Source organism: Fusarium fujikuroi, chromosome FFUJ_chr04 (genome assembly GCF_900079805.1).
Source record: "Fusarium fujikuroi IMI 58289 draft genome, chromosome FFUJ_chr04".
Classification (NCBI taxonomy): domain Eukaryota; kingdom Fungi; phylum Ascomycota; class Sordariomycetes; order Hypocreales; family Nectriaceae; genus Fusarium; species Fusarium fujikuroi.
The window spans coordinates 2,819,900-2,845,211 of NC_036625.1; the positions used below are offsets into that span (position 1 = coordinate 2,819,900).

The 25,312-nt window shown below is 51.1% G+C and overlaps 6 protein-coding genes; 2 read left to right on the forward strand and 4 right to left on the reverse strand.

The window, feature by feature from the left end:
• Positions 1-77: 77 nt before the first annotated feature.
• On the reverse strand, positions 78-2,867 carry FFUJ_14690 (uncharacterized protein; the record flags this gene model as incomplete). The annotated part of the gene is made up of 1 exon (XM_023576652.1): positions 78-2,867. One exon carries the CDS (start codon positions 2,865-2,867, stop codon positions 78-80), a length of 2,790 nt encoding a protein of 929 aa, XP_023429958.1.
• A 1,370-nt stretch (positions 2,868-4,237) lies between these two features.
• FFUJ_14691 (related to aminotransferase GliI) lies at positions 4,238-5,656 on the forward strand (the record flags this gene model as incomplete). XM_023576653.1 has 2 exons in its annotated part: positions 4,238-5,068; positions 5,117-5,656. 2 exons carry the CDS (start codon positions 4,238-4,240, stop codon positions 5,654-5,656), a joined length of 1,371 nt encoding a protein of 456 aa, XP_023429782.1.
• A 200-nt stretch (positions 5,657-5,856) lies between these two features.
• Positions 5,857-7,169, reverse strand: FFUJ_14692 (related to thioredoxin reductase; the record flags this gene model as incomplete). XM_023576654.1 has 3 exons in its annotated part: positions 5,857-5,993; positions 6,058-6,873; positions 6,926-7,169. The coding sequence occupies 3 exons, from the start codon at positions 7,167-7,169 to the stop codon at positions 5,857-5,859; spliced, it is 1,197 nt and encodes a 398-aa protein (XP_023429783.1).
• Positions 7,170-8,060: 891 nt separating this feature from the next.
• Positions 8,061-9,738, forward strand: FFUJ_14693 (related to multidrug resistance protein fnx1; the record flags this gene model as incomplete). XM_023576655.1 has 2 exons in its annotated part: positions 8,061-9,378; positions 9,428-9,738. 2 exons carry the CDS (start codon positions 8,061-8,063, stop codon positions 9,736-9,738), a joined length of 1,629 nt encoding a protein of 542 aa, XP_023429784.1.
• A 116-nt stretch (positions 9,739-9,854) lies between these two features.
• FFUJ_14694 (related to SUC2-invertase (sucrose hydrolyzing enzyme)) lies at positions 9,855-11,541 on the reverse strand (the record flags this gene model as incomplete). XM_023576656.1 has 2 exons in its annotated part: positions 9,855-11,078; positions 11,125-11,541. The coding sequence occupies 2 exons, from the start codon at positions 11,539-11,541 to the stop codon at positions 9,855-9,857; spliced, it is 1,641 nt and encodes a 546-aa protein (XP_023429785.1).
• An 801-nt stretch (positions 11,542-12,342) lies between these two features.
• On the reverse strand, positions 12,343-25,071 carry FFUJ_14695 (related to polyketide synthase; the record flags this gene model as incomplete). XM_023576657.1 has 9 exons in its annotated part: positions 12,343-16,422; positions 16,500-23,362; positions 23,418-23,868; positions 23,917-24,209; positions 24,267-24,303; positions 24,353-24,494; positions 24,551-24,585; positions 24,653-24,680; positions 24,728-25,071. The coding sequence occupies 9 exons, from the start codon at positions 25,069-25,071 to the stop codon at positions 12,343-12,345; spliced, it is 12,273 nt and encodes a 4,090-aa protein (XP_023429959.1).
• Positions 25,072-25,312: the final 241 nt, after the last annotated feature.

Here is a 25,312-nt window from a genome sequence, read left to right on the forward strand (position 1 = left end):
ACCTCATAGAGACATGGTTGACACCATAGCACTTTATGATAAACTGAAGCCTGAAATATTCCTAGATCACGTCTCATCTACCTAACTGGTAGCGCCTTGAATCCCTTCGCCCGCCCATGGCACTGCATCTTTGCCGGTAACGCTACAAGCAAATCATCTGTCGCAAAGATAGACTGATGAATTGGCTGTGCAATCTCCTCTCCATTGACCAACACCTTGGTAATGAAAGATGCCTCCTCCGTAATCAGACACGGCACCTTCGTAATATGCTTAAATTGTCCCAGATTAACACCAGTTTGAAGCTGACTCAAAATATGCTCCGCATTGTCCCGGAGCATCTGTAGCACAGCGCAGAAGTCGACAAAATAGACTGGTCCAAATCCGCTGTCCTGGCAGTATTCTCGCAAGTTATCTTCGGCTTTCTCAAGCTTTGATAGTCCGTAGATAGAGACGAATTTGAGGAAGGTCAGGGTAGTAATCCGGTTGTTACCATCTATGATGACTTGCCGAGAATTATGGCTTGAACAAACAGGATGGATGTTGGCTACAGCAATTGGGGCAATACTGATATTGTCCCCGGACCTGCAATTGAGGATATCGCCAATCATGCCAATCACAATTTCTGGGCAAGAGAACTCGGATCGAGCCATATCGGAAATGTCAACGTACGAGTATACAAGTTGCTGATCCTCCGAAAAGTGGACGTAGCTTGCATTACTGGCGAGAGGCTGAGAAAGGAATGAAGACTCGGCTGCCAACTGCGCTGCGACATCTTCTCGTATAGTCTGCCTCGACTCTTCCAGCTCTTTTATGAGGCTGGTGAGGAGCTTCAGGAAATTATCTCTGCGGGTTTCAAACTTGTTGCGCAGTCCACCAACAGGATCCCTTAAAAACGCATGGATCTGCAAGAACGAGGTAATTCGATCTGGAGACCATCTTCCCTTGGTCGCGAAGTCTGCCAGAGCACGGTCCCAAAACGTCAGACTGAGATTCTCTTCGTCGGTTTCCGTCTCATACGGCACAACTCGACTGACAAACTTGTTGAGATCGACTGTGAATACGGCAGGCGCTCTGGGAGCGTTCATGGCAGAAATGATTGCTCGATTGAGTGTCTGAGACTGATTCTTGAGCGTGTTCATTCGCAGCGGCCAATTCTCAATGACGTCTTCAGTCTGAAGCAGCTGCGATACAGAAGAAGCCATCATCCGTGGAATTCTGCGCCGTGGGATGCAAGACAGCATGTAGGCCATTTTGGAACTCTCCATGTTCGCATGTTTCTGGATCTCACTGGTCAACGTGAGTGCCGCCTCGCAAGCTCCAGCGGTGGGAAATAAGGAAACAGAATCGAATGAGAATGTGCCATGTAAAATCTTCCGTAATCTAGATTCAGCGAGGCTGCTGAGCATGGCCAGAGTCAGCTTCTCAATGTCTTGGCACGGAATTCCAGACAAACCATGTCCCGCGCTTAAGCTCTTGATTCTAGAGCTGGAGCATGCGCATGACAGGTGACCCTCGGAGGATGAAGAGTAGGCAGAATCATCGCTTTGTCTCCTCGTGTATGGAGGGGTTGGAGGCTCAATTGAACCAACAGAGTCAAGCGAGTAGGACTTTCGTTCTTTGCGCAGCACGATGCGTAAACAGTCGGCTAGCTTGAGGTATTGATCCAACGTATTATAAGCCTGCACCGACAAACGGATCACTCTCTTGGGGTATGAAGGCCAAGAGTAAACCGGTATAACAATGCCATGTTCCTTCCATAGAGCTTGTTGAATGGGAAGCATACCCTCCTGCTCGGGCCCTGGAGAGTCTGGCAGCGGTATAGTCGCCATGGCAGCAATCATACCGTCCGGGCACGGGACATCTGCGCCGATAGCTTTGCAGACAATCCTGCGAGCTAATACTGCGAGATCATGGTTACGACTCGTCAGGCCGCTGTACCCGCTGGGCATCACTGTGTTGAGATGATCGATAGCGGAGGGGAGGGAGAGCATTGCCGAAGGGCAATAGGTCCCCATCCATCCGAAACTGTGCTCAAGCACAGAGTGCTTGGACTTGCCAACGACATACGGGGACCTGGCAATAACCAACGGTTTGATGTTCTGAGCCCGATCTCGCCGAACGTGGAGGAAACCAATTCCTCGCGGTGCGCACATCCATTTGTGACAGTTGGCGACATAGTATGCGGCGTTGATATCCTCCAGGTCCAAGTGAATCATACCGGGCGCATGCGCTCCGTCAACCAAGGTGTCAACACCGCGAGACTCAAGCTCCTTGACGATTTGTTTTGCTGGAAGCACGAGACCAGTTCGGCTTGGGATGTGGTCGATGACTGCAAAACGTGTGCGAGCCGTGACGCCAGCAAGTATGCGCCGCATCACATCTTCAGGGCCTGTGACTAGTAGAGGCACATTGACGACAACAATATGAGCACCGTCTCTCTGAGCAACATGGTCAAGCACCATACGCACAGAGCTATACGCGACGTTCGTAGTCAATATCTCATCATCTGGATTGAATCGCAGACTTTGGATGACGATGTTCATGGCGTGGGTTGCACCAGGAAGCAGGAAAATGTCTCGATAATCGACGTGTAGGAAGTCAGCCAGGGAGCGTCTGCTGACCTCCAAGCCGGAGACATATGATCTTTCGAAGAACTCATGGGGATTTTCTTCAATGTGCTGCCGGATGCTTTTCTGCTTCTCCACGACAGACTTCGGACAGGACCCAAAGGCACCATTGTCTAGGTAAATGATGTCCTTCTGGATCTGCCACTCTCCGAAGCTTTGGAGATGGGTCGCCATAGTTCCCGATAGAGTCTCTTCACTGTGGTCGGTCGTAGAAAAAGGAGATTTTGTCTGGGAATTCATGATTGACAGCGGCAAACCAGGCTCAAAGATAGATGATTTCTGTTTGTTTAACTATTGGAAGGATACCGGTCACGGCCGCAAGAACAATCGTTCTTTTTTCCTCATTCATAACCTCCATCAATCCCAACTCCAATGACGTGGATCTACGGGACGCAAGGGCGGAAAAAGAAAAAGGTGACTTGCTCACCATAACAAAGTCTTACCGCCTCGATTCGTGCATGGAGCAGAGCCCACGACTCTCACGGCATACCAAGCCACGTACGGTGATGCAGGTTATCATTTCGCTTTCCATCAAGACTAAGACTTGTACAGTAGTTGATTCGCTCTGAACGGAGCTGAGATTCCGGTGATCATTGACATTTACGCTTTGTTAATGTCGGTCCCTCAGTTCCATCCCTCCCAGCGTGCAGATGCGCTCAGACCACAGATGGCATGCAAAAGCAAAGAGGAGGTGCTCAGACTGTTTCTTGAAGAAACCTGCAGATACGCACCTTGCATACCGAACTTGTAAAAGACTAATTGGCCCAATGACGAGGATAAGACACCGACGCCCGAATGAAATTGCCGATAGCCAGTAGCTGAGACAATTGCGGCCACCCGGGGAAGCGGGCGAGGCCGATAGTGTGCATATGTCTCACTGGGGACGACAAGGGTAGGGGCTCAGGGCCATCGGCGACGGTATTGTTGAGGCCGATGGTCCGAACCAAGACATTTTAGTCTCAGGCCGTCGGCCAATAGTTAAAGAATTAAAAAGCATTTAGTGACACTATATACGTAACGCTCATCTCAACAAGTCTTTGCGGAAACGGAACCAGTGCCCGATAAGGAGATGATCGCTTTGGTTTTGCTCATAGGGCTGGCTGAGCTGAGACACGGGAAACACAATGTTTCAATAAAATCGTCAGGCCCATGCCCTAGAGACCCTGCTGGTGGGCAACGTCTAAGCGTAAAATGACTGGGATATGGCGCGGCCCGTGTCGATGCCGCTCCTCGTAGGCTGGAAATCATTTTCTAATTCACCATTCCGATATCAATCCAGGGATCTTGGAAGTTCTCCTTCGTTACAACCTTCTTATCTCAATGAGTCAGGGTTCAGGGGTTACGTATACAGCAGAAGGGAGGATCGGCCGATGGCCAAACACTCACGCACTGGCGGTCTGACCCCAGAACTATCAAACTTGCACTGAAAGGGATACGTACATTTTATCTACTGTGCACGATGGATGGGCAGCCAGGTCCGAGTACCATTCTATTCTATCTTCCCATATGTCAACTAAGAGGTTGACGCCGCCAATATTTGTACTACCAAATACAGCGGATGCCAAACATCTACACCGAGTAGAATCCAACATTCTCATATTACCAACACCATGCTTTCCCATCGCGCTCAGAAAAGCCTGAACTGGTTGGCAGAAGAGATTCCCTCTGTCCCAGTATGGCCGAAGGACGTGCTTGCCATGAACTCGGCGGAGAACTGGCTGTGCCGTCCAGATCTTATTCCGCTCATGAAGAAAGCCATCGCCGACAACCTTGAAGCCTCACATCTCTCCTACTCGAAGAATCTCGGCGGACCACCGGATCTTCTTGAAAATGCAGCCTCTTTCTTCAACAAGTTCTTCAATCCACGAAGTCCTGTCCTGCCCAGTCACATCGTCTGTGGTGCTGGCGCTGGGTCCATCCTTGACTGTCTTGACTTTTCACTCAGCGAGCTTGATGAAGGCATGTTGATCAATGCGCCGTGCTGGGAGGGCTTTGGGATAGCAAGTAACCTGCGGAATGATGATCGGTTGATACCAGTCACGATACCAGTTGGGCTCTCATCACCAGAGCAGCTCATCAAGCTTTATCTCAAGGCTATGGAAGCTGCGACATGTCGCATACGCGGCATCATTGTTTGCAATCCCATGAACCCTTCTGGGCACATCTATCCTACCAGTTGGCTAGAAGCAATCCTTCAGTTCTGCGAAGAGCAAGATATCCAGTACATCTCGGACGAGATCTACGGCATGTCAGCGTGGGGGCCACAGCAAACAAAGAACGCGGAGCCATTTTCGGAAAAAGGGCCAATTGTTTTTGAGTCCCCAGAGACTAAGTTTACCTCCGTCTTGTCTCTGGATATAAAGAGTCTTAATGTCAATCCTGCCCGCGTACATGTCGTTTACGCATTGAGCAAAGACCTGGGTAGTAGTGGTCTCCGACTCGTAAGAACATCGTCTCAAGCTCACGTTATCTTGACTAACCTCTTGCAGGGCTTCCTCGTGACACAAAAGAACCCTGATCTTCGCAATGCAATGGCCATTCTTAACAGGTACCGAGTATCCAATGCCACGTCTGTGATTGCCTCCAGTCTCTTCTCGGACCTTTTAGTCCTAGAGAACATCCTCGTTCGCAACAGAATGCTTCTGCGCAATGCAGCAGAGCTCGTTGGGGATTTCTTATCCTTCCATCGCTTTGCCTTCTATCGCCCAGTAGCAGGAGTCTTTATATGGACTCGTCTCGGTGGGGAGACAGCAACCGAGGTTTCTGATGCAGAGCTCATGGAAAACTTTGCATCTGCGAAGGTTTCTGTTGCGAGCGGTGTACCCTTTCATGCTAGAGATAGAGGATGGTTCCGAATCACGTTTGCCCTTCCTCGTGAACAATTGCTCGAGGGACTGCGGCGCATAGAGAGGGCAATGGCTCTGGAGCGTGCATGGAGACCTTCGAATGATATGGAAGTTGCGGGATTTGTGTCTGTTCAGAGAAAGAACTCGATGAAGCCCAAGGGCGCTGGATGCGTGGTCATGTAAGGTGCATATTCGTTGTTGGTCCTTAATAATACTATCATTTGATCCTTAATACTACTATCATTGTACATTTGCTTATAAGTATGTCCGTCTGTTGCATACTCACGTATGCATGCTGACATGGACAGCAAGTTTTATGAATGAGGAAGGTTGATTCAATTACCTCAATCTACGGTATGCAACTCCTACTTTTGGTCCACCGTCTACAAATCCAGGATCTCTCCAGATTGCCCGCTCATCTGTTTCCAAAGCTTCCTCCGTTCATCGTGACCGAGTTTCTTTTCCACATCAATCTTGGCCTCGGAGTTTAACGACCTGCTTATCTCCCTTTCCAGTTCCACTGTCCAGACATCGTCAGCTGCCACATGACTCGAGTAATACGGCATTGGGGACAGTTAACTTACTGTTAATATCCACAACAGCTATCTTCCCGGTATAGAGTGAATGTAAGACATTGGTGCTTTTGTCAGTGCTCGCATCGCCAACAGCATAGATCCCAGGCACATTTGTAACCATGCTTATGCGATCCACTTCCATCATGCCATTAGCCATACTGACCCCGAGCATTTCTCCAAGCGGAGACCGCTGCTCGCTACCAAAGACCGTGAAGAGTATCTGACGTTCCTCGCGCCCAAAGTCGTCGAATTCGACTCTGAAGAGATCATGCTCAGGCACCATTGGCAGGGCCGGATCCCTCTCATGTGCTCCGCCATCTTGTAATCTAGTGATACGAGTTATAGTACGATTATCGACTTTGATGTTCATTCTTCGAAGATATTCAGACGAGTTCTCAGCAAATTGCTTGTCAGCTTTGGAACGGTATTCGTGCGTATCGGTGCCGTTGGCGAAAATCACAATGTCAGAGTTCAGAGTGATTGCCTCGGCAGCTGCCTCGATGACCATGTCAAGAGGACCAAGAATCCCCATTGACTGATCGGCATGTTCGATTCCATCGCAGTAAGGACACCAGTAAATACCCTTGCCGAAGTTCTCTCGTAGCCCAGGTGTTTCCGGAAGAAGGTCGCGCAGGCCAGTCGCCAAGATGACTTTCCTGGCGGTATAAGTAGAATTTGTACCATCTAGCAATGTACATGATACATTGAAGAACGTGTAGTTTCTTTCAGGCTGAATTCTGGTCACAGTTCCGTTCATTGCACTGACTGTCGGGTAATGGGCAATCTGCTGCATGACAGACCATCGAAAATATGCCGGCGTTACACCTACATTCAGTCAGAAGATAGCTCAGTAGTGCTGCCAGGAGGGGCCAAAAACCATCAAAACCAGCAACGTCGTGCATGAGTCGCGTTGGCGCATTGCGATATTGGCCAGAGTCGATCATTAAAGCCTTGCGGCGAATGCGTCCAAGGGAGCTGAGGGCACCGAGCCCTGAAGGCCCGCCACCTACGACAATAACTTCATAATCTGTTGTGAGGGATGACAGTTGGGTAGTAAGAGCACAGGTAGCTGAGCGCAGGAAGAAAGCAAAGGTGAGCAGGATAACAGAATTGAGCCACATCTTGACGGTTTGTTTCGAAAGCTGTGAATGTTGTCTCCCAAGGTACGAGCCCTTTCTCGATGTTTTTCTGGCGATGCGTCTAAAAGTGTACCAAACAGGCGCTTCTCGTACACTTTCACATGCTTAACAATACCAATTGAGGCTTGACCTCATTTGCGCTCCCTTTGCCTTCTGGGATGTGGCATGCCAAAGACCGGTTACTCCACATTACGCGCGGACTCCAATGTCTCAGTTGAAGCCACACGGCTGAAAATATGATCTTGGGCCGAGTGCAGATCTTCAGGTGACGATGCTGAGATATGTCATAGCTGAGGCCGGGGTCAGTGACGCAGACTAAGCGCCCGGAAGTCGGCGAGGCTGGGGAACCATTCTTGTTGGTCGAGGCTAAGACAGACGGGATGATCAATAGTTCTAAGTATCTGCACCAGGATGCTGGAATGCGTTGACCTTGAAGTGGAGAGAACTAAGTACATGCAATCTAAACTATCGATTCTTAGTAACGTCGATCATGAAACTACGCTTGGGTGACATGCGCACCAACACAGGGGTGAGACGGGGTCGTACCTTGGCCAGGTCAACTTTTCTCTCGGAACCTTCAAGTTTTTCTCTTCCTTGTATTTTCTCAGATTTTGCTGAAAAGCTCCATCTGCATTGGTTTCTAGTTGGTGGTGCCAGGGACAATCCTTGCTAATGCATCAGTGCGTTTTGTAAGTGACCTATTGAGTCTGTTCCCGTATGAGCCTACCATAGACAGCGTTAAATCCTTCATTTTGTCATTCGTTTTCTTTAACAAAAAAATATTTCTACAAACTATCTTTCTCATATACTTCTTTATTGTTTGTTCTTATATCATCGTTTCATAATTTGCCCTCTTCTTATCATCCAGACACCATGTCTGAACGTACACCACTTATCGGATCGGACCATGAGAACCAAAGCTATGGCTGTTCTCCTCGTGATGTAGCTGAGACCTCTGAGCAGGATGGAGAAGTCGCAATCATTTGCAAAGAGCTCTCCTTCGCAAGACTCGCTATGATCATGAGCACAGCCTGGCTTGGCGTTTTTCTCGGAGCAGCCGATACGACCGTTATCGCTACCCTGTCTGCTCAGATCTCCAGCGAGTTCAACTCTCTGAGTCTCCTGTCCTGGCTTGCTACGGCATATCTGATAGCCAATGCTGCCAGTCAGCCAATCTCAGGCCGCCTCACTGACATTTTTGGTCGTGGGCCTGGTTTGGCATTTAGTAACATTGCCTTCGCAGTGGGGAACCTCATATGCGGCCTTGCTACTAGCCAGAAAATAATGATACTTGGAAGAGTCATTTCTGGCATTGGTGGTGGGGGTCTTATGAGTATACCAACCTTCCTAGGCTCAGATCTCGTCCCTCTTCGGAAGCGTGGATTGGTGGGAGGTATTGCCAATATCTGGTATGCTTCCGGCGCTATGGTCGGTGCTGTATTTGGTGGCTTCTTAAATGACTATACCAGCTGGGGATGGAGAATGGCTTTTCTCATTCAAGTACTTCCTTCTCTCCTCTCAGCTATCATCGTGTACAGCCTGATCAAAGTTCCACCCAAACAGTCCGACAAGTCGTACGTCAAGCGTATCGACTTTGGTGGCGTCTTTTTAGTTTCCTCTTTCCTGGCAGCCCTCGTGTTAGGTCTGAGCTCTGGAGGAAATATAGTCCCGTGGTTGCATCCTTTGCCCATAGCAGCCATTTCGCTCTCGATATTATTATTCTTAGCCTTTGTCATCTGGGAACTTAGAGCTTCCCAGCCGATTATTCCCGTCCGGCTTCTTCTCAACCCGACAGTACTCGCTTCTTGCCTAGCTAGCGTGTTTTGCTCAGCCATTGCTCTGACCAGCATCTTTTACGTCCCTCTCTACCTTCAGGCCCGTGGGGATTCCGCCACTAACGCGGGTTTGAAGATATTGCCGGCATCAGTTGGCACATGTCTCGGAGGACTCGTGCCCGGGTACCTTATGAAGAAGACGGGCAAGTATGTTGGACTGGTGGTGAGCAGCATTCTTCTTCTAGTCACAGGCACTGGTATATTCGCATTTCACAATGAGACCACTCCAGCTTGGATGACTTGCCTAGCCTTCTTCATCGTTGGTCTCGGTTACAATGCCGTCTTTAGCATCACACAGGTCGCTTGCGTAGCGGCAGTAGGGCATGCACAACAGGCCGTTGTCACATCCACCACTTGTAAGACTTTCAGCAGCCCTTGATAAGAAAGCTACTAACATATCTATAGACCTTGCACGAAGCTTGGGCGGTACCATTGGAATAACACTTGCATCCGTCTTATACCAATCAAGCCTAGACATGAGCTTGCAGGCACGGTTCGGGCATCAGCCTAATGCGGTGGAAGAAATTCGACGTATAAAGGATGACCTCACCGAGATTCGTCGTCTGCCGGAGGGCTGGTATAGCGGAGTGATAGAGTCACTGATGCAAGCTTTTGGACATGTTTGGTTGATGATGCTGGCTTGGGCAGTTCTAGCCTTGATCTCTATCTCGCCCATCAAGCAACACAAACTTTTCAGTACGTTGGATAGAAAATGAGCAAGGGTTTAGACTTTGAACATGGAAAAGAATGTAGCTTGAAAGTATAGCATCACTAAACCAGTTATCAAAGCACAGATGTCATATTTCAAAATATATAGTCCAAATGTTATACACTATGATGAACTCGATGTTCTGTTTCCCGCCACAAGTCCATCATCATTCTCCATCTCCTTCCATGCACTCTCCAAAGCATGAACCTTGACACTAACTTTGACATCCTCGGGCAAGTCAGTTGCGCTGAATATCATGAGTGTCAATGGCTCTGTGGAGAAGAAAGTGTTGGTAACACTATCAACACCATCGTTGAGGAAAGCCTCGTAAATAGACCTATCAATGACACCGCTAAGGCTCCAGGTGCCGTTCTCAGTAGCAAGACTGCCAAGGGAGGTCTTATCAGTGTAGAAGATATTGTCAAACCCCTTGACACCACCACGGTCGAGGAAGAACACGGGGTCGCCGCCGAGGTAGTAGCCGCTCTTGATGGCTTCGTTGGTGATGGGGCTTGAGAACGTCCAGTTCATAGAAGAGGTTGGGGGAATTCCACCGTCGGGAATGCCAGTGACATTGACTTCCCAGTAAATAGCGTTCGATTCAACATCGGAGTAGTCAACAATGAGTGTTCCGTTGCCAAAGCTGCTGTTGGAGGCGAGCTCACGACCCAGCACAGGGCTAAGGTCATAAGGCTTGGAGACAAGCTTCCAGCCAACGCGCTTAGCCTTGGTGAGGTAGTTCTCACGAGGAAGACTCATCGCACTTCTCCAACCCTCATCGCCTGTAGGTACGACGCTGGTGTACTGCCAGTTGGAAGCCCAAGCAATAGAAACAGGATACTCGTCCTCTGAAAGACCATAAAACCACTGCCCAGCATAGTTATCTTTTCCAAAGTCTGCGATTCGTGCAGCAGCGTCAACAGCCTCAAAGTGAGTACCGTTGAAAGTACCAGGGAAGTACTCAGTGATAGAACCTCCTAATGGCGCACCAGGGTTGATGCTGATAGCCATGAGCCACATATCATCTTGCTTGTTACCGTCCCCATCCACGTAAGGCATGGGGATCATGTTTGGACACTCGTACTGCAGACCGAGAAGGCCATGGTGGGAGAAATTGCTGGTAGGCTTCCAGTCCTTGAGGTTGTCAGATTCAAAGATGCCGATCTTGAAGTCTTGAGGGTAGGCAACGACCATGATCCATGAGTCATCGTAGCGAATGACTTTAGGATCGCGGAACTGAGTAGATGTGCTGTTGATGACGGGGTTATTGGCATATGGAGTAAACGTGTAGCCTCCATCTCGCGAATAGGCGATTGCCTGGTCTTGGACAGTCGGCGATGATAGAGTCTGTATATCGTTAGCAGTGATCATCCAACTTCTGTTGACAACTTACGTAGATCGCAACTACACCATTGTCTTGGTCAGGGAAGAATCCGGACGTGTTGTTGACATCAACAACAGCACTTCCAGAAAAGACATAAGTGTCTTTCTCCGGTGGGAAGAGCGCAATGGGCTGATTCACCCAGTGGTACAAGTCCTTTGACGTTGCATGGCCCCAATGCTGGTTGCCCGCGACTACATCGGTGGGATTATACTGATAGTATAAATGCCAGAGACCATCAGCATCGCGGAACATGCCATTGGGGTCATTCATGAAATGTTGGGGAGGAGAAAAGTGAATCTGAGGACGGTATGTGCCATTGTAATCGCCCGTGATGGGTGTTCCAGTTGGTACAGAAGGAGTAGTGGAAGACTGGGCGGCACTGAGCTGGACGAGGCCAGCCACGGTCGAGAACAAGAGACCTCTCATGGTGATCAAAGACGCAAAGTGTATCTTGCTGAACAATTCAAGATTTCGAGGATTATATGACGCTTATATACCCAACATCTGATCAGGCGATACCCTCCCAACGACATCGGCACCGATCCAACGGTTAGCGTTTTTCTTCCCCGCGTCCATCTCCAGGCAAGAAACACGCCGATCTGGAGAAGGGGTGATGTCAGAGCCATAGGTTAATCTGGCGGTTGTGGGGAAGACATGGGAAATGGACCGACTTGGCGAGGTAGCGTCGGACCGATAATCGTCGTCATCGAATGGGAGATGGAGTTCAGGTTCTGAGTGAAGATCTTATCTTGAATTGTATTGCAGTTGGAGTTTGCTACTCCACATTAACGGCCCGACAGTTGAGATGATAGAAGTTAATCGGGGAAGTCGAATCATGGGGAAAGTTTAAGTGAGGTGAGACATTCCGAGATGAAGCGATTTATTGTCGGTAGTTGAGGAATCGTGCAATAGACAGAATATGAGCATGTATCTATTCCAATGGTTCGATCAATTGAGCATTTTTGGAGGATGGACGGTGAAAGAGGCAACAAGATGCAGGGTAACTTAGTTGGTGGGGTTGACTACAGGGTTAGCGATGACAGTAACATTGCATTGCGCCGGATACTCGGAAAGACAAAAATGCTCACATGATGAGAAAGGGCAGTATTCTATTTAGTAAAAGAAAAGAGAGAGCAAAAGTACATGCAAGAAATATCCACAAACACACTCCAGGCACCTCTATCCATCCTTGCATCCCGGTGACATTACTCCTGACGAAAGCATTCTTCATCTACTCATCACAGCAGTATCGCCCTTGTCATCGCTAAACTCCACCTCCAGCGCCGTCAAAAATTGCTTCAACCCCTGCTTCTTCGCTTGACCAAACCATTGGAGCACTTTTGCAGTTGGTAGCTCTTTCAACTCTGGCAATTGCTCGCAAAGGTTCGCAAATTCACCCATGCTCAATGTCTTTGTGCCCGCGTGCTCAATGATTTGTATCCCGCCTGGTGGTTGGGTAGAAGATTGGAGAAGCGCGTCGACGATGCGGCTCGAGATCTGATCAATTGGCGCGAAATGACCCGTGCCATTCAGACCTGTTGGATCGGGGCGCAGGGAAATGGCTTTTGCGAGACGAAGAAGCTCATCTGACGTGATGGTATCCTCATCGGCAGTCTCGGTAGCAGTCAATGCTGGCGCTGGGCGGTGAATAAACACAGGCAATCCAGCTCGCTTCGCAGCATCACGCAACAATCCTTCAGCAGCCCACTTTGACGCGACGTATCCATCGCTGCCATCAACAGGTGGATGTCCATCTCCATACCGTTTGACAGCTCCACTGGACAACACGTGAACTGGGAGACGGCGGGGAAGCGCGAGACGAATGAGTTCCGCGACGCTGCTAACGTTGACGGCGCGAAGGGAACGGTAATCATCCCAAAAAGAACGGTTAGCACCGCAGTGGATGATCGCGTCGACACTGTTGCTGAGAAGCGTCAAGTCATTGTCAGAAAGACCCAGGCTTGGTTGGCTGAGATCTCCACGCCAGAGAGTGGCTTTGTCGCTGGTCTCGGTGGTTGACGCGTCGCGGACAAGACAGTGTATCTCAGACACTTGAGAGGCCTCGGCAAGATGGGACATCAAGTTCCGCCCCAAGAACCCAGTCGCACCAGTGACAAGAACGCGAACAGGACCGTTCATCTTCTGCAAAGCGACTTGCGTCACGCTCAGCCATTCGTCGGGAATCTTGGTCTCCCTCTCCCAATCAATGTCACCACCACTGACCTCGTCGTTCACCAGCGCAGCCATCTCACGAAGCTTACTGGCAGCCATTAGGTTCAAAAGCCTTAGCGACACGTTGAACTCCTTCCTGATCATGCCCTGAAGCTTGATCAGTAGCAGTGAGCTTCCGCCGACGTGGAAGAAGTCAGTGTCTGCCGTGATGGTAGCAGATGCGCTCGCTGGGACCAGAGTCCTCCACATCTTCGCGATCTTCTCCTGTGTCTCCGACTCGAGACTGCCCTCTTCAGCAACGGCATCATTGGCCGTAGCCGGAGTAAAGGCAGGTAGAGGAAGGGCTGCAATCACATTGCGGTCAGGCTTCTGATGCGCTGTCAATGGGAAGCGATCAATTGGTAGCATCAAGGCTGGAAGCATGTAATGAGGCAAAGGGAGCTTCGAAACGATCTTGCGCAAGAAGGACTCTACTTCAGGACGACGAAGACTCTTGTCAGCGACAACGACATGCGCGACAAGGAAACCATCATCATCGTGATCCTCATGACGATCCTCAGGGTATCGTAGAGTCACAACAGCATCTGACAGAACGCCCTGGGCTGAACTCAAAATAGCACTCTCGACGTCACCCAACTCAATGCGATAGCCTCGCAGCTTGACCTGGGTACCACCTTCGATACGACCCAATATATCGACCATACCGTTCGCACGAAGTTTACCACGGTCGCCGGTGCGATACATGATCTTCCACTCCTTCGACGACGTCCATGGATCTGGAATGAACTTCTCCTTGGTAAGATCTGGACGTCCAAGATAGCCATCTGCGACACCAGCACCGCCCACCACAATTTCGCCAGGATAACCGCGTGGAACGAGCTTCATGTTCTCGTCGACGATGTAGGTAGAGTAGTTGGCGCAAGGGAAGCCAACGTCAGTGACGTATCGCATCTGCGCCTTCTCACCCTCAGCGTAGTCAGCAAAGTTGAGTTCAATCCTGTTGGTGACAGTTGTCTCGGTCGGACCACAGTGATTGAAGACTCTGAGATGAGGAAGTTCAAGACCAGCAAACGCGCGAACAAGCGCGGTTGACAAAGGCCCACCTGACGAGGAAGCGTTCTCCCAAGCTGTGCAATCGAGAAGACGGTCTCGGGCAAAGCGATGCCAGATGCTATACTCGGACGGCGTGCACATCGTGTAAGTAATGTTGTGTCGAGCAATCATGTCGACTGTACCAAGAGGGTCGCCGCGCTTCGAGTTGGGAACGACAAAGACACAACCGCCGTTGCAGAGCGCAAGCATCGTCTGGTCAATTGAGAGATCAAAACTGAAAGCGCTCTGTTGGAGGACTCGTGCAGCGTAGCTGGGTTTATCCTGCTCTTGGACGATGGCATGTGGCTCGACGAGAGCCTTGAGACTTCGATTTGTATGGACGACGGCCTTGGGAATGCCAGTTGAACCGCTGGTACAGAGGATCATGGCCTTCTGACCTGGCTGAGCGCGAATCAGGACTTCAGCTGCAGAAGATCCAGCGATGGGAACGTGGATCATCTGGGCGGATTGGGTTCCCAATTGATCAAATTTATCGGCCGTAGAGTCGTCAACAAGAACTGCCTGGGGTTGAGCGACCTGTATGTTTGCCGCCAATCGAGGCATCCCGATGGGCGGATACAAGGGCACGTAGGTCATGCCGAGCTTGAGAATTGCAAGCATCGAGCAGATCCAGTCGACACCAGTTTCTTGGAATACACCGATGAAGTCACTCTCCCTCAAACCAGCTGTGGCCAAAGAAGCGGCGATCTCATCGATGCGACGGCCCATTTGCTCGTAGGTCAATTGGCTCGTCTCATCGCCGAGTGCCGCCGCGGTTGGGTTCTCGTGGATCATGGTGTCAATGCGATGGGAGAGCGTGTCGGCGTCGGGCCAACCATCAATCGTCGGACCCAGAGAAATAGACAAGTCATCCTCGTTCCAGGGCGGCAGCGACTTGAGTGTCATCTTTGCGCCGACTTCGTCTGCCGTAACCTTTCCCAAAAGATTGGCATAGGCCCGAATGAGCATCTCAGCATGCTCCCCATCATACAACGTCGATTGAACCTCGACACCAACACGAACACTCCCACCATTCTGTTCGTCAGAGTCATCAAGGATGTAAAATGCAAGATCACTACCTTGGCGCTCTGCTCGCCCTGTGCCCATCTCAGCCCTGCAATCGCCGAGTCTGAACCACTCTTTGTGTGAAACGCGGTAGTCAATCAGGACTTGTGCTACGGGTACTGCATCTCCATGACGCGTGATGCATAGCTCTTTGAGGAGAACATCGAGCGGAAGAACGGAATGTTCGAGGGCCTTGTAGGTCTTTGTGCGAGCGGCTTTGACGGCATCTGAGAAGGAGAGTTTGTTGTAGTCGGTGCGATCGAAGCGGAGGAAGAGAGTGTTGACGAAAAGACCAATTGTATCCATAAAGTCTTTGTCGAATCTGTTGGTGTCGTCCATCGCGATGAACAAGCGATCAACAGAGTCGGGCATCAGACCAAAGAGCAGAGTCTGAAGAGCTGCGACGTAGACGTGGAATGAGGTTGAGTGATTGGCCTTGGCAAGCTTCCTGACGCGCGCAGCTTCCGAAGGCTCAAGAGTAATCTCTGCGTTGTAGCAACTGTAGTTCTCGAGTAACTTCCTGTGGCTGACCTTTGCAAAAGGTAGTAGAGGAAGTGGCTCGGGTTCGGGCATGATGAGCTTGCGATAATACTCGATCGCCTTCCTCCACTCGAATGGCTTCGATAAGTTCTGCCGACGCTGCTTGGCAATGTAAGCTCGATACTGCTTCGCATCAGGCAGTGTGGGAATCAATCCATTGGCGTTGTAGGCTTTTGCCAGGTCGCGCCAGAAGATCTCGAGACTATACCCATCAAAGGCGATATGATGGAATGCTAACACTAGCCAGTGCTCAGTATCAGATTGGGAGAGAAGTGAGAGTTTGATGGTTTCCCAATCGCCGAGGTTCCAAGGGTGAGAGTGAAGCCATTCCATCTCCTGCTCAACATCCTCCTTGCTATTGATGTCTCGCGATGTAAGATGCACAGTCGGCTTGGAGAGAACGCCTTGCATGGGTGTCTCGAGGGATTTGCCCCCAAACTGCAATATTGGTCAGCTTCGTTCTCAAAACAGACTACCTCAACTGCTCCGGCGAAAGGATCGAAGTAGTCACTTACAAAGAATCTCGTCCGTAAAATCTCATGCCTCTTCGCAACACCCTCCAACGCCCTCTCCAACTTCCCAACGTCAACCCTGCCCTTCAAATGCGCCGAAATCGTAACATCAAACGTAGTTTTATCCTCCAACGCCGTAGTAAGGAACCAAAAGCGACTCTGAACAAGAGACATCTCATCGACAATCTCACTCGAACTCTTCACAATCTCCTCCCGCCTCTTCGCAGCCGCCGCTTCTTCATCTGCACGGCGCTTTTTCGCTACCTCGTCTTCGAGCTCTCGCTTATGCCTGTCGTTCGATCCATTGTTATTCTTCATGTTGTTTAGAGATGGGGGGATGCTTGCCGTGTCAGCTCCCGCTGTGCTCTTTGCGGTCGTGGAAACGTCTGTCGCGGAGCTTTGCGAGACAGCGTCGGAGTCGCCAGTCACAACGTCTGAGCTAGAGCTTGAGGTTGGAGACTCAGTGAGCTTCTTGTCGCTGTCTGGCTGCGCTTCATTGCTTGCCTCGTCATCATCGCGGTCCAGGTCAAGAAGAGCCTTGGGAATTCGCTCCAGGGCATCGCTTGCGAGATCAAGAATGGAGTTACCACCCAGGATTTTGAGAACAGGCATGTCGGTATCGAGTTCCTTCAAGAACCACGATCGCACGTCCACAGCCACCAGCGAGTCAACACCTTGGTCCACCAAAGCCAGCGACTCGGGGACGTCAGTCTCTGCAGGAATGCGCAGCATCTTCTTCAGCTTCAAAGTGAAAGCATCAGTGATGATCCTCAAGGCCTGGTCCTTGCTAGTGACGCGCTTCAATTGGCGACTGAGCGACACCGCAGCTGCGTTACCTGACGCATCGACATCTGCATCGCCGTCGACTCGTTCAATCAGCATGTTGCTGAATTTGGAGTCATGAATGAAGAATGACTTGTGCTCATCATCGGAGAATTGAGGCATGATTCCCTGCGAGATTTCGCCACCCTCAATATCCTCATCAGGATCGAAGCGCTGTCCAGCGAGAATGGCTTCTGCGATGAGCTGATGAAGACCTTGAGCCGAGGTATTGGCGATACCAATGTCCTTGAAGAAGCTCGCGTCGTAGATCTTCTGTCGCTCAATGTAGCCGAGACCAATGAGAGCGCTGATGTTAATGATAGACGCTGCGAGACCGCGCTTGCGACGATTGTTGACGAGGGAGGCCATGAACATGTTGGCAGCGGCGTAATTGGCTTGACCTCGAGATCCGACGATACTAGCTGCCGAGCTGAACATGAGGAAGAAATCCAGCTTGGTGTCGGCAAATAGCTCATCGAGATAAACGCTGCCATTGACCTTAGGCGCAAGGACCTTGTTCAGATTGGCAGCGTCCATGTCCTTGAAGAGAACATCCTGTAGAAGCATGGCACCATTGGCAACACCAGCGATCGGTGGCAGCGTGCGGGTTATGGCCTGGTAGCACAGATGAAGGGATTCCTTGCTAGTGATGTCAAGTTTGCGCGGGACGACGGTGACACCGGCTTGCTCCATGTTGTCAATGAATCGCTGGTCGACCTTAGGATAGCGACTGGTCAACACGACATATCGCGCTCCATGAGCGGCCATCCATTCACAGCACGATTGACCCATCTCGCCTGAGAGACCGACGAGAAGGTATGTCTTGTCTGATCGGAAAATGTTGGTGTGATGGTCCAGAGGATGAACGCGCACTGGCACTGATGTAGTGGCCCAATCAACGAGGTGTAACGACTGGCCAGTTGGTGCAGTGAAGGCCTCGATGTGGTTGAGCGGGATAGTCTCACGATCACGAGCTTCAATAACCATGCTGCTTGCCTTGTTCCAAGCAGCCTGGAGCGCAGCCTTTGCATCTGCTAGATCGCCTGGGCGAACCTCAACGCGGTTTCGGATCAACGACTTCTCCGTCCGAGCGTACCAAGGAAGGCACTCAACCATAGCAGACGCGACAATCGCAGAAGGGCTGTTGGGGGCTGAGAAGTCGACCAGAAGCGAAGAGGTAGTCAAAGCAGGGAGGACCTTCCTAATAGCACGAGATGACATCTCCTGCACCAGCCAAGTGGTCTTGCCGGGGAGATCTTGAGGCTGCTGACCTTCAACCAGGCAACCAGTGAAGCTGACGCGCCAGGATGGGGCGGGATGCGACTCGAACAAGCTCATGATTGCAGCGCGCACCAAAGGATCCGCATCGTGAATGACGATATGACTGCCCTTCTGCTGAGGGACCAAGGCTGCAATCTGAGCAGCGACGAGGTGCGCCGCTGTCGACAACAGAGCCATTGAAAATAGTTCCTCTGAAGCACCAGCTGGAAGAGCGACCGTAAGGTCTTTGAGTGTCGTCGCTGGCGTCTCAGCAGAAGGTGTCAAAGCGAGAACCCGTTTACCATCGGCGTCGCCAACGCAAAGACGGAAGTAACCCAACGTGCTGATCCTCAAAGCCTGCAGGAGTGACTTTCGGATGCGAAGCTCGTAGCTAGGAACAGCAGCATCGGTCTCGGGTTGAACACGCAGAGGCGAGATCTGTCCGATGACTGGAGCTGCCAGTGGCGCATTGGCGCTGGCATTGAGACTGAATGAAGTCTTGTGTGACTGAGGATCAACTTCCTCATGGATGATGCGGCGGATTGAGTTGAAGCGATGGTTCAATTCCTTGTTGATGTTCAATCGCGGCATGTAAGTCTTCTTCTCAACGACTCGTACCTCAGACTCTTGAGTCCATTGAAGTTTGTCGTTCAGATCAGCACCATTGGCAATCTCTTCGCGCTTCCACTTGTCGAGAAGTTCAATACGTCTCAGAGCCCGGGCAACGAAAGAAGGCACCCATGATCCATCACCAACGGTCGCATTGTCCAGATCGACTGTCTGGAGGGTGATGCTAGGGTACTCTTGGCGAATCGATCGCGCGAGACCGACCACCATGTTATTGTAGGGCTGTTCTGACGCTGCGCCCTTGGTGACCCAGAGGATGTTGCGACCTCGAGCCCAAAGGGTCTTGAGACCATCGAGCTTGGGGTCTGTGACGGTGCGGAGAACAGGCTCATCGAGTTCGGTCAGGCAGAGAACCGAAGAGCCTTCGGGGAATTGATCTTCAGTGATATCGTTGAGAGCTTCAACTGATCTGAAGTGGTTTGTGGTCTGGTAAAAGGGCGCGACGAGAGACTTGGTCTTCTCAACAAGGTCCATCGTTCCAAGGGACTTGCCGCCGACAACCACCAAGCTCTGCTGTTTCTCGGGAACAACAGTGAGTGGTTCTCTCAAGAGATCAACCTTCTCATCTCTCGCCATTGAGACCCAGAGACACATCGGCTGCGTCTGATTGTGGCCGACAGTATGCGTATCAACACCAGTAAAGCCAGTCCTCTTCAGAGCATCGTCCCACTGCTCAAGCGTCAGCATGGGACCCCAAGGGCGACCATACTCAGCGCCAGACCACCAGGCAGCAAAGCCACCCATACCAATACCCAATCGCACGGCATCATTGTTGATGTTCTCGAAGCCAATGAGACGGCCGCCGGGCTTCAGAAGACGACGGATGTTGCGGAGAGCTCCCTCGACATCTCCGGTTGCGTGCAGGGCCATGCCAGCCATCACGACGTGATAAGATGACTCAGTAAAGCCCTGCTCTTCGATACTGTTGTTCATATCGAGAGCCTTGAAGTTAATGCGACCGGAATAGTCCTTGAACTTCTCCTCTGCTTTGTCAAAGAAGGCAGTCGAGATGTCTGTGAAGGTGTAGACCGAGAAGGCACCGTCAATGGCGGGCAGAGCGTGCGATGTCGCACCACCAGTACCTGCACCGACTTCAAGGACGCGCATCTGGGGGTAGATGTGGGCAAGTTGGCGCATCATATTATACATCTTCTGGTCACTTGCTTCGTAGCGAAGAGTCTCCTCGTAGTACCGATTGAGCATGTTATCCTTGGTAAGATACTCGTGCACATTGCCTTCGTTCGCGGGGACGACTTCAAGAAGAGCCTTGGCAGCGGCGTGGGTGAGTCTGAAGTCGTTGGAGTTGGCATACTCCTCCAGAAGACGATCAACCTCAGCTTGGGTGTCGTTCATCATCTCTGGAGTCAGGAAGTGATGTTCTCCGCGACTGACGAGACCAATAACGTGGTCGCACCAAGTGAGAAGGCGCTTGAAGTGCTCTTGAGCTTCATCGCGAGCCCTTGAACCAGCCGGGATAAGCTCAGCGAGACGTCGCACGCAGAATAACGACAGTCTGTCAAGGTTGTCGGCTGAGCGAATCTCTGCATCAGCCACCTCTTGAGGGCGATTGACGCGCGATGCCAGCACACCATCGGGCTCAGAAGGACCATAGACCCAGGTCGAGAAGAGAGGAGAGTCGTTGGCGGAAGTAGCGGGCGTGAATGGCCTCATTCTGGCACCCTCGACCGCGATGTAAGCTTGTTGGCCATCAGGTGAAAGCATCTTCATATCGCCAACGGCCTCACCCAGAGAGTCTGCATCCTCACCAAGCGTGGTACTGGCTTCCCAAGCCATGGTCGCGCCTCGAGCAGCTGACGCGAAGTAAGGATTGACGTGGATCGCATCAATGCCCACCAGCATCTGTAGGCACCACAAACGGCCATCGCCAGGCGCAGCCATTGCAGCGAGAACAGTCTGGACACCAGAGTCCATAAGGCCAGGATGAGCTAGAGTGACTTGGTCTTCCCATTCAGGCCCAGATTGGTCAACAATCTTTCCGATCGCAAAGTCGGACTTGCGCTCAATCTCGACAATGCCCTTGAAGGGAGGGGAATACTGGTAGCCGTGCTTGGCTAGCTCAGTGTAGAAGCGGTCAATCTCAATTGGCGCGAGGTTATATTGACGAGACGGGTCCTGCGCGGTCTGGCCAGGAATGGCATCTGCTGAAGGAGCACCAAGACGCGCGACAACGCGACCGTGAGCGTGAGTAGATGTAACAGCTGGGGCCAGTCCGTGAGTGTGATAGGAGCAGCAAACGAAGTCAACGATAAGCTCATCGTGACTACTCTCAACAGTCTTCATAGTAACAAGTGTCTCAACACTTGAACTGTCATCATTGAAGACAATCGCCTGATCCATGGTAAGATCATAAAGACTCAACAATCTCACGGTCGGAGAGTCCTTGAGATCTCGCACCAGTATCATCGCCGCTTCAAGAGCCATAGCTGCATATCCACAGCCGGGGAAGATGACTTGCCCTTGAAGACGATGGCCACGGAGCCAGGGAATCTCGCGGGCGCGAAGAATGTTGCGCCATTGAGTCATGCCTGGAACACTGTTCTCGACCATACGGCGACCGAGAATAGGGTGAACGGGTTCATCCATTTGACGAAGCGCGGCGCAGAAACGGGATTCTGACCAGAAGACCTGAGAGTCCGCCGAGAAAGGATATGGTGGGAGGTCTCTGACCACAGTGGGTGTTGATGCGCGACCAGAGAGTGTAGCGTCAATTGAAGCAAAGTTGACATGGCCACGACCCAGATTGCGCCAGACAGCGCCAAAGCAATCGGCGACGCTTTCAACGTCGTCCTTTCCGCGAGTAAGGACACCTTGGTATGGTGTACCACTTCCAAGGCTCTCCAGGGCAGGTCCTTTGAGCGCAGGATGAGGTCCCAGTTCCAGGGCCAGGTCAAAGGGTCCCGAATGTGCTAGCGCGCATTCAAGTGCTGGTGCGAACATGACCGGCTTGACCATATTGTCAATCCAGTACTGAGGACTCAAGCTCTCCCGCTTCATTGGCGCAGCATCAACCTTGGTACTGGAGAACCAGAGAGGCCGCTGCTCAGAAATGACTTCTGTATCAAAGCGAACACCGCTTCTCTGCAGAGCCTCAAGATACGGTCCTGCTGCAGCCTGCATGTGACTAGAGTGATACGCTGTATCAACCTTGAGTCGTCTCGCAAATTTGCCTTCGTCTTGGAAGACAGCAATGGCCTCTTCAATAGCATCCTCATCACCAGAGAGAGTGACGCTTGAGGGTGCATTGACAGCTGCGACAGTGATACGGCCGGCGTTATCCTCAAGCGCACAGAACTCGAGTGCGTCGGCTTCATCTGTTCCGATTGCTGCCATAGCGCCCTTGATCTCGCTAGAGGACGGCGACGCAGCGAGTTTGGCGTAGCGGCCGCGGTAGTAAGCCGTCACGATGGCCGCGCGACGAGTCATGAAGCCAGCGGCGTACGCTGCTGCGATTTCACCAGAAGAGTGGCCCACCACAGCGCTGAGCTGAATGCCTGCCAAATCTCGGATGAGATCAACGAGAAGGACTTGAACAGCAGTGCAGAGAGGCTGCGAAATGGCGGCCTCGGCGACGCGACTAGTCTCCTTGAAGGCAAGCAGCTCGGACTCGAGGGTGAAGTCGGGTACGTCCGAAGCAGGAAGCTCGGCAAGATAGCTATCGAGCTCGGCGATCTTGCCGCGAGCCCAAGCAGATGACTCAAGAAGTACGGCACCCATGCGAGGCCATTGAGCGCCCTGACCACTGAACACACCGAGAATCTTAGGTGCAGCGACACTTGATGATCGGTGGAGCTTGTGTGATGAGTCAGTCAGGCGCTCAATCTCATCAAGAATAGCACTTCTGGCGGCTTCTTGAGGATTTTCAGAACCAGCAGGGACAACGACACTACTTCTGTAAGGTAGTGTTGAGCGTCGGTTGTGTAAGGTCCAAGCCAGATCGGACATGTTTGTCTCATATCGCTCTTCCAAGAAGCTGAGATAAGATGAGAGAGCTTCTTTGAGAGCCTTCTCGCTATTGGCAGAGAACAGAAGAGGTGTATACAGACGAGGAGGCGCTGCTTCAGTGGTCGCTGCAGCCTGGTTGTGAAGAGCAGGCTCGTAACTCTCCAGAATTGCATGAGCATTGGTACCACCAAAGCCTGTCAAATATAGTTAGCACATGTCAGAGCCGTACGACTGCGATGGGGACCTTACCAAAACTGTTAATACTAGCACGTTTGACGCTCCCATGTACATCAGGCCAGGCCTTTGCAGAAGTCGGAACTTCGAGATTGCTGTAAAACGGCTCAATATCAGGGTTGAGTGTCTCAAAGTGCATGTTTGGTGGAACAGTAGCGTTCTTCATCGCCATCATGGTCCCAAGCAGACTCGCAAGACCAGCTGTGCCCTCCGTGTGACCAATCTGGGTCTTGATGGAGATGACGTTTAGCTTCTCATCGTAAGGCTGACGTTCACTAAAGAATGCTCTAGAGATGGCCTCAGCTTCTTTGGGATCTCCAGCTTTGGTGCCTGTTCCATGGGCGTGGAAGAGCTGAGGACGGTCTGAGGGCTTGGTAATGTCCAGGCCAGCCCTTTGATAGACATCGCGAATAAGAGCTGTTTGAGCGATGTTGCTGGGCACAGTCAAGCCTGGGGTTTTGCCATCCTAGTATGATTAGCGGTGGTCTTCTGCACAAATACATAAGCCACTCACCTGGTTCACTCCAGTCTCACGAATAATGCACTCGATCGGATCTCCATCCGCAAGCGCCTGACTCAGCGTCTTCAAGATAACCGAGGCAAATCCCTCACCTCTAGCATATCCATCAGCGTTAGCATCCCACATGCGACTCCGACCCGTGGGCGAAATCATGCGCAACTTGCTCTCGCAGATGTACATGCCAGGAAGCAAGATGAGATTTGCACCTGCAGCGACTGCAACGTTGGACTCGCCGCTACGCAGAGTCCTGACTGCTTCGTGCACTGCAACCAGACTTGAGCTGCATGCTGTAGATCATTTTCTTAGTTTGTGGGGTTTGTAGATCAGAGATAGGGAAGACTTACCTGTGTCGATGCTCATGGAGGGACCGTGCCAGTCAAACTGGGTCATTCATGTTAGTTCTGCACCAGTGTTGTAGCGTTCCACTCACTGTTACAACGTTAGCACTTGAGATCTTAGAGTAAAGTAATGACTTACCAAAGTATGATACACGATTGGACATGACAGCGCGAGAAACGCCAGTGCCCATGTAAGTGGGAATATCGTCCCAGTCTTTGGCAAGCATTTGGGCCCTGCATCATGCGTTGTCAGTAACATGGACATGCGAAGATATGATCTGAGTACGCACCAGTCGTCACACATCTGTCCCACAAATACTGATGTCTGCATATCAAGATCGGTCAGTTCTGCTACAAGAGATATGATCTGTAGTGTTGCTGTCAATACTCACATCTGAGCCCTTCAAGTCTTCCATCGCCCTGCATACTGTCAGTGCCCAACTTCTCACACACCCGGTATAACTCACAAGCCTGCGTCAACGACAGAGTCATACACAGTCTCCAGTAACAACCTCTGCTGAGGATCCATAGCCTCAGCCTCCATAGGCTGGATGCCAAAGAAGCTATTGTCAAACTTTGTAACATCCTCATCGAGGAAGTAACTCTGTGTGACATTGGTAGTGCCATGATGCGTCGGATCAGAGTGGTAGAATGAGTCCACATTAAACCGAGCCGGCGGCACCTTCTGCAGGACATCTCGGGATGAGCACACCAGATCCCAAAGCTTAGAAGGTGTGTTACAACCGCCGGGGAAACGACACGCAGTGCCGACCACGGCAATGGGTTCATTAGTTTTTGAGAATTTTGTCATTGTAAGGGATAGTCGTAGTAACTCAAAAGATAATTCTCAAAAGCAAAAAGTAAGGGGTTCACTAAGTTCTGCTTGGTACAGCTAACAGTGGCGTTGACTTTATAAGATAGTGGGTGGGAAGACAGAACCTCAGGACTTGACTTATTTTGCTAACACATGGGAAATCTACTCAATGCTCTATCACGACTACGTCCTAGATGGGAATGGGATTCCAGGGGCTTGAGCATCAAGGATTCTGGAC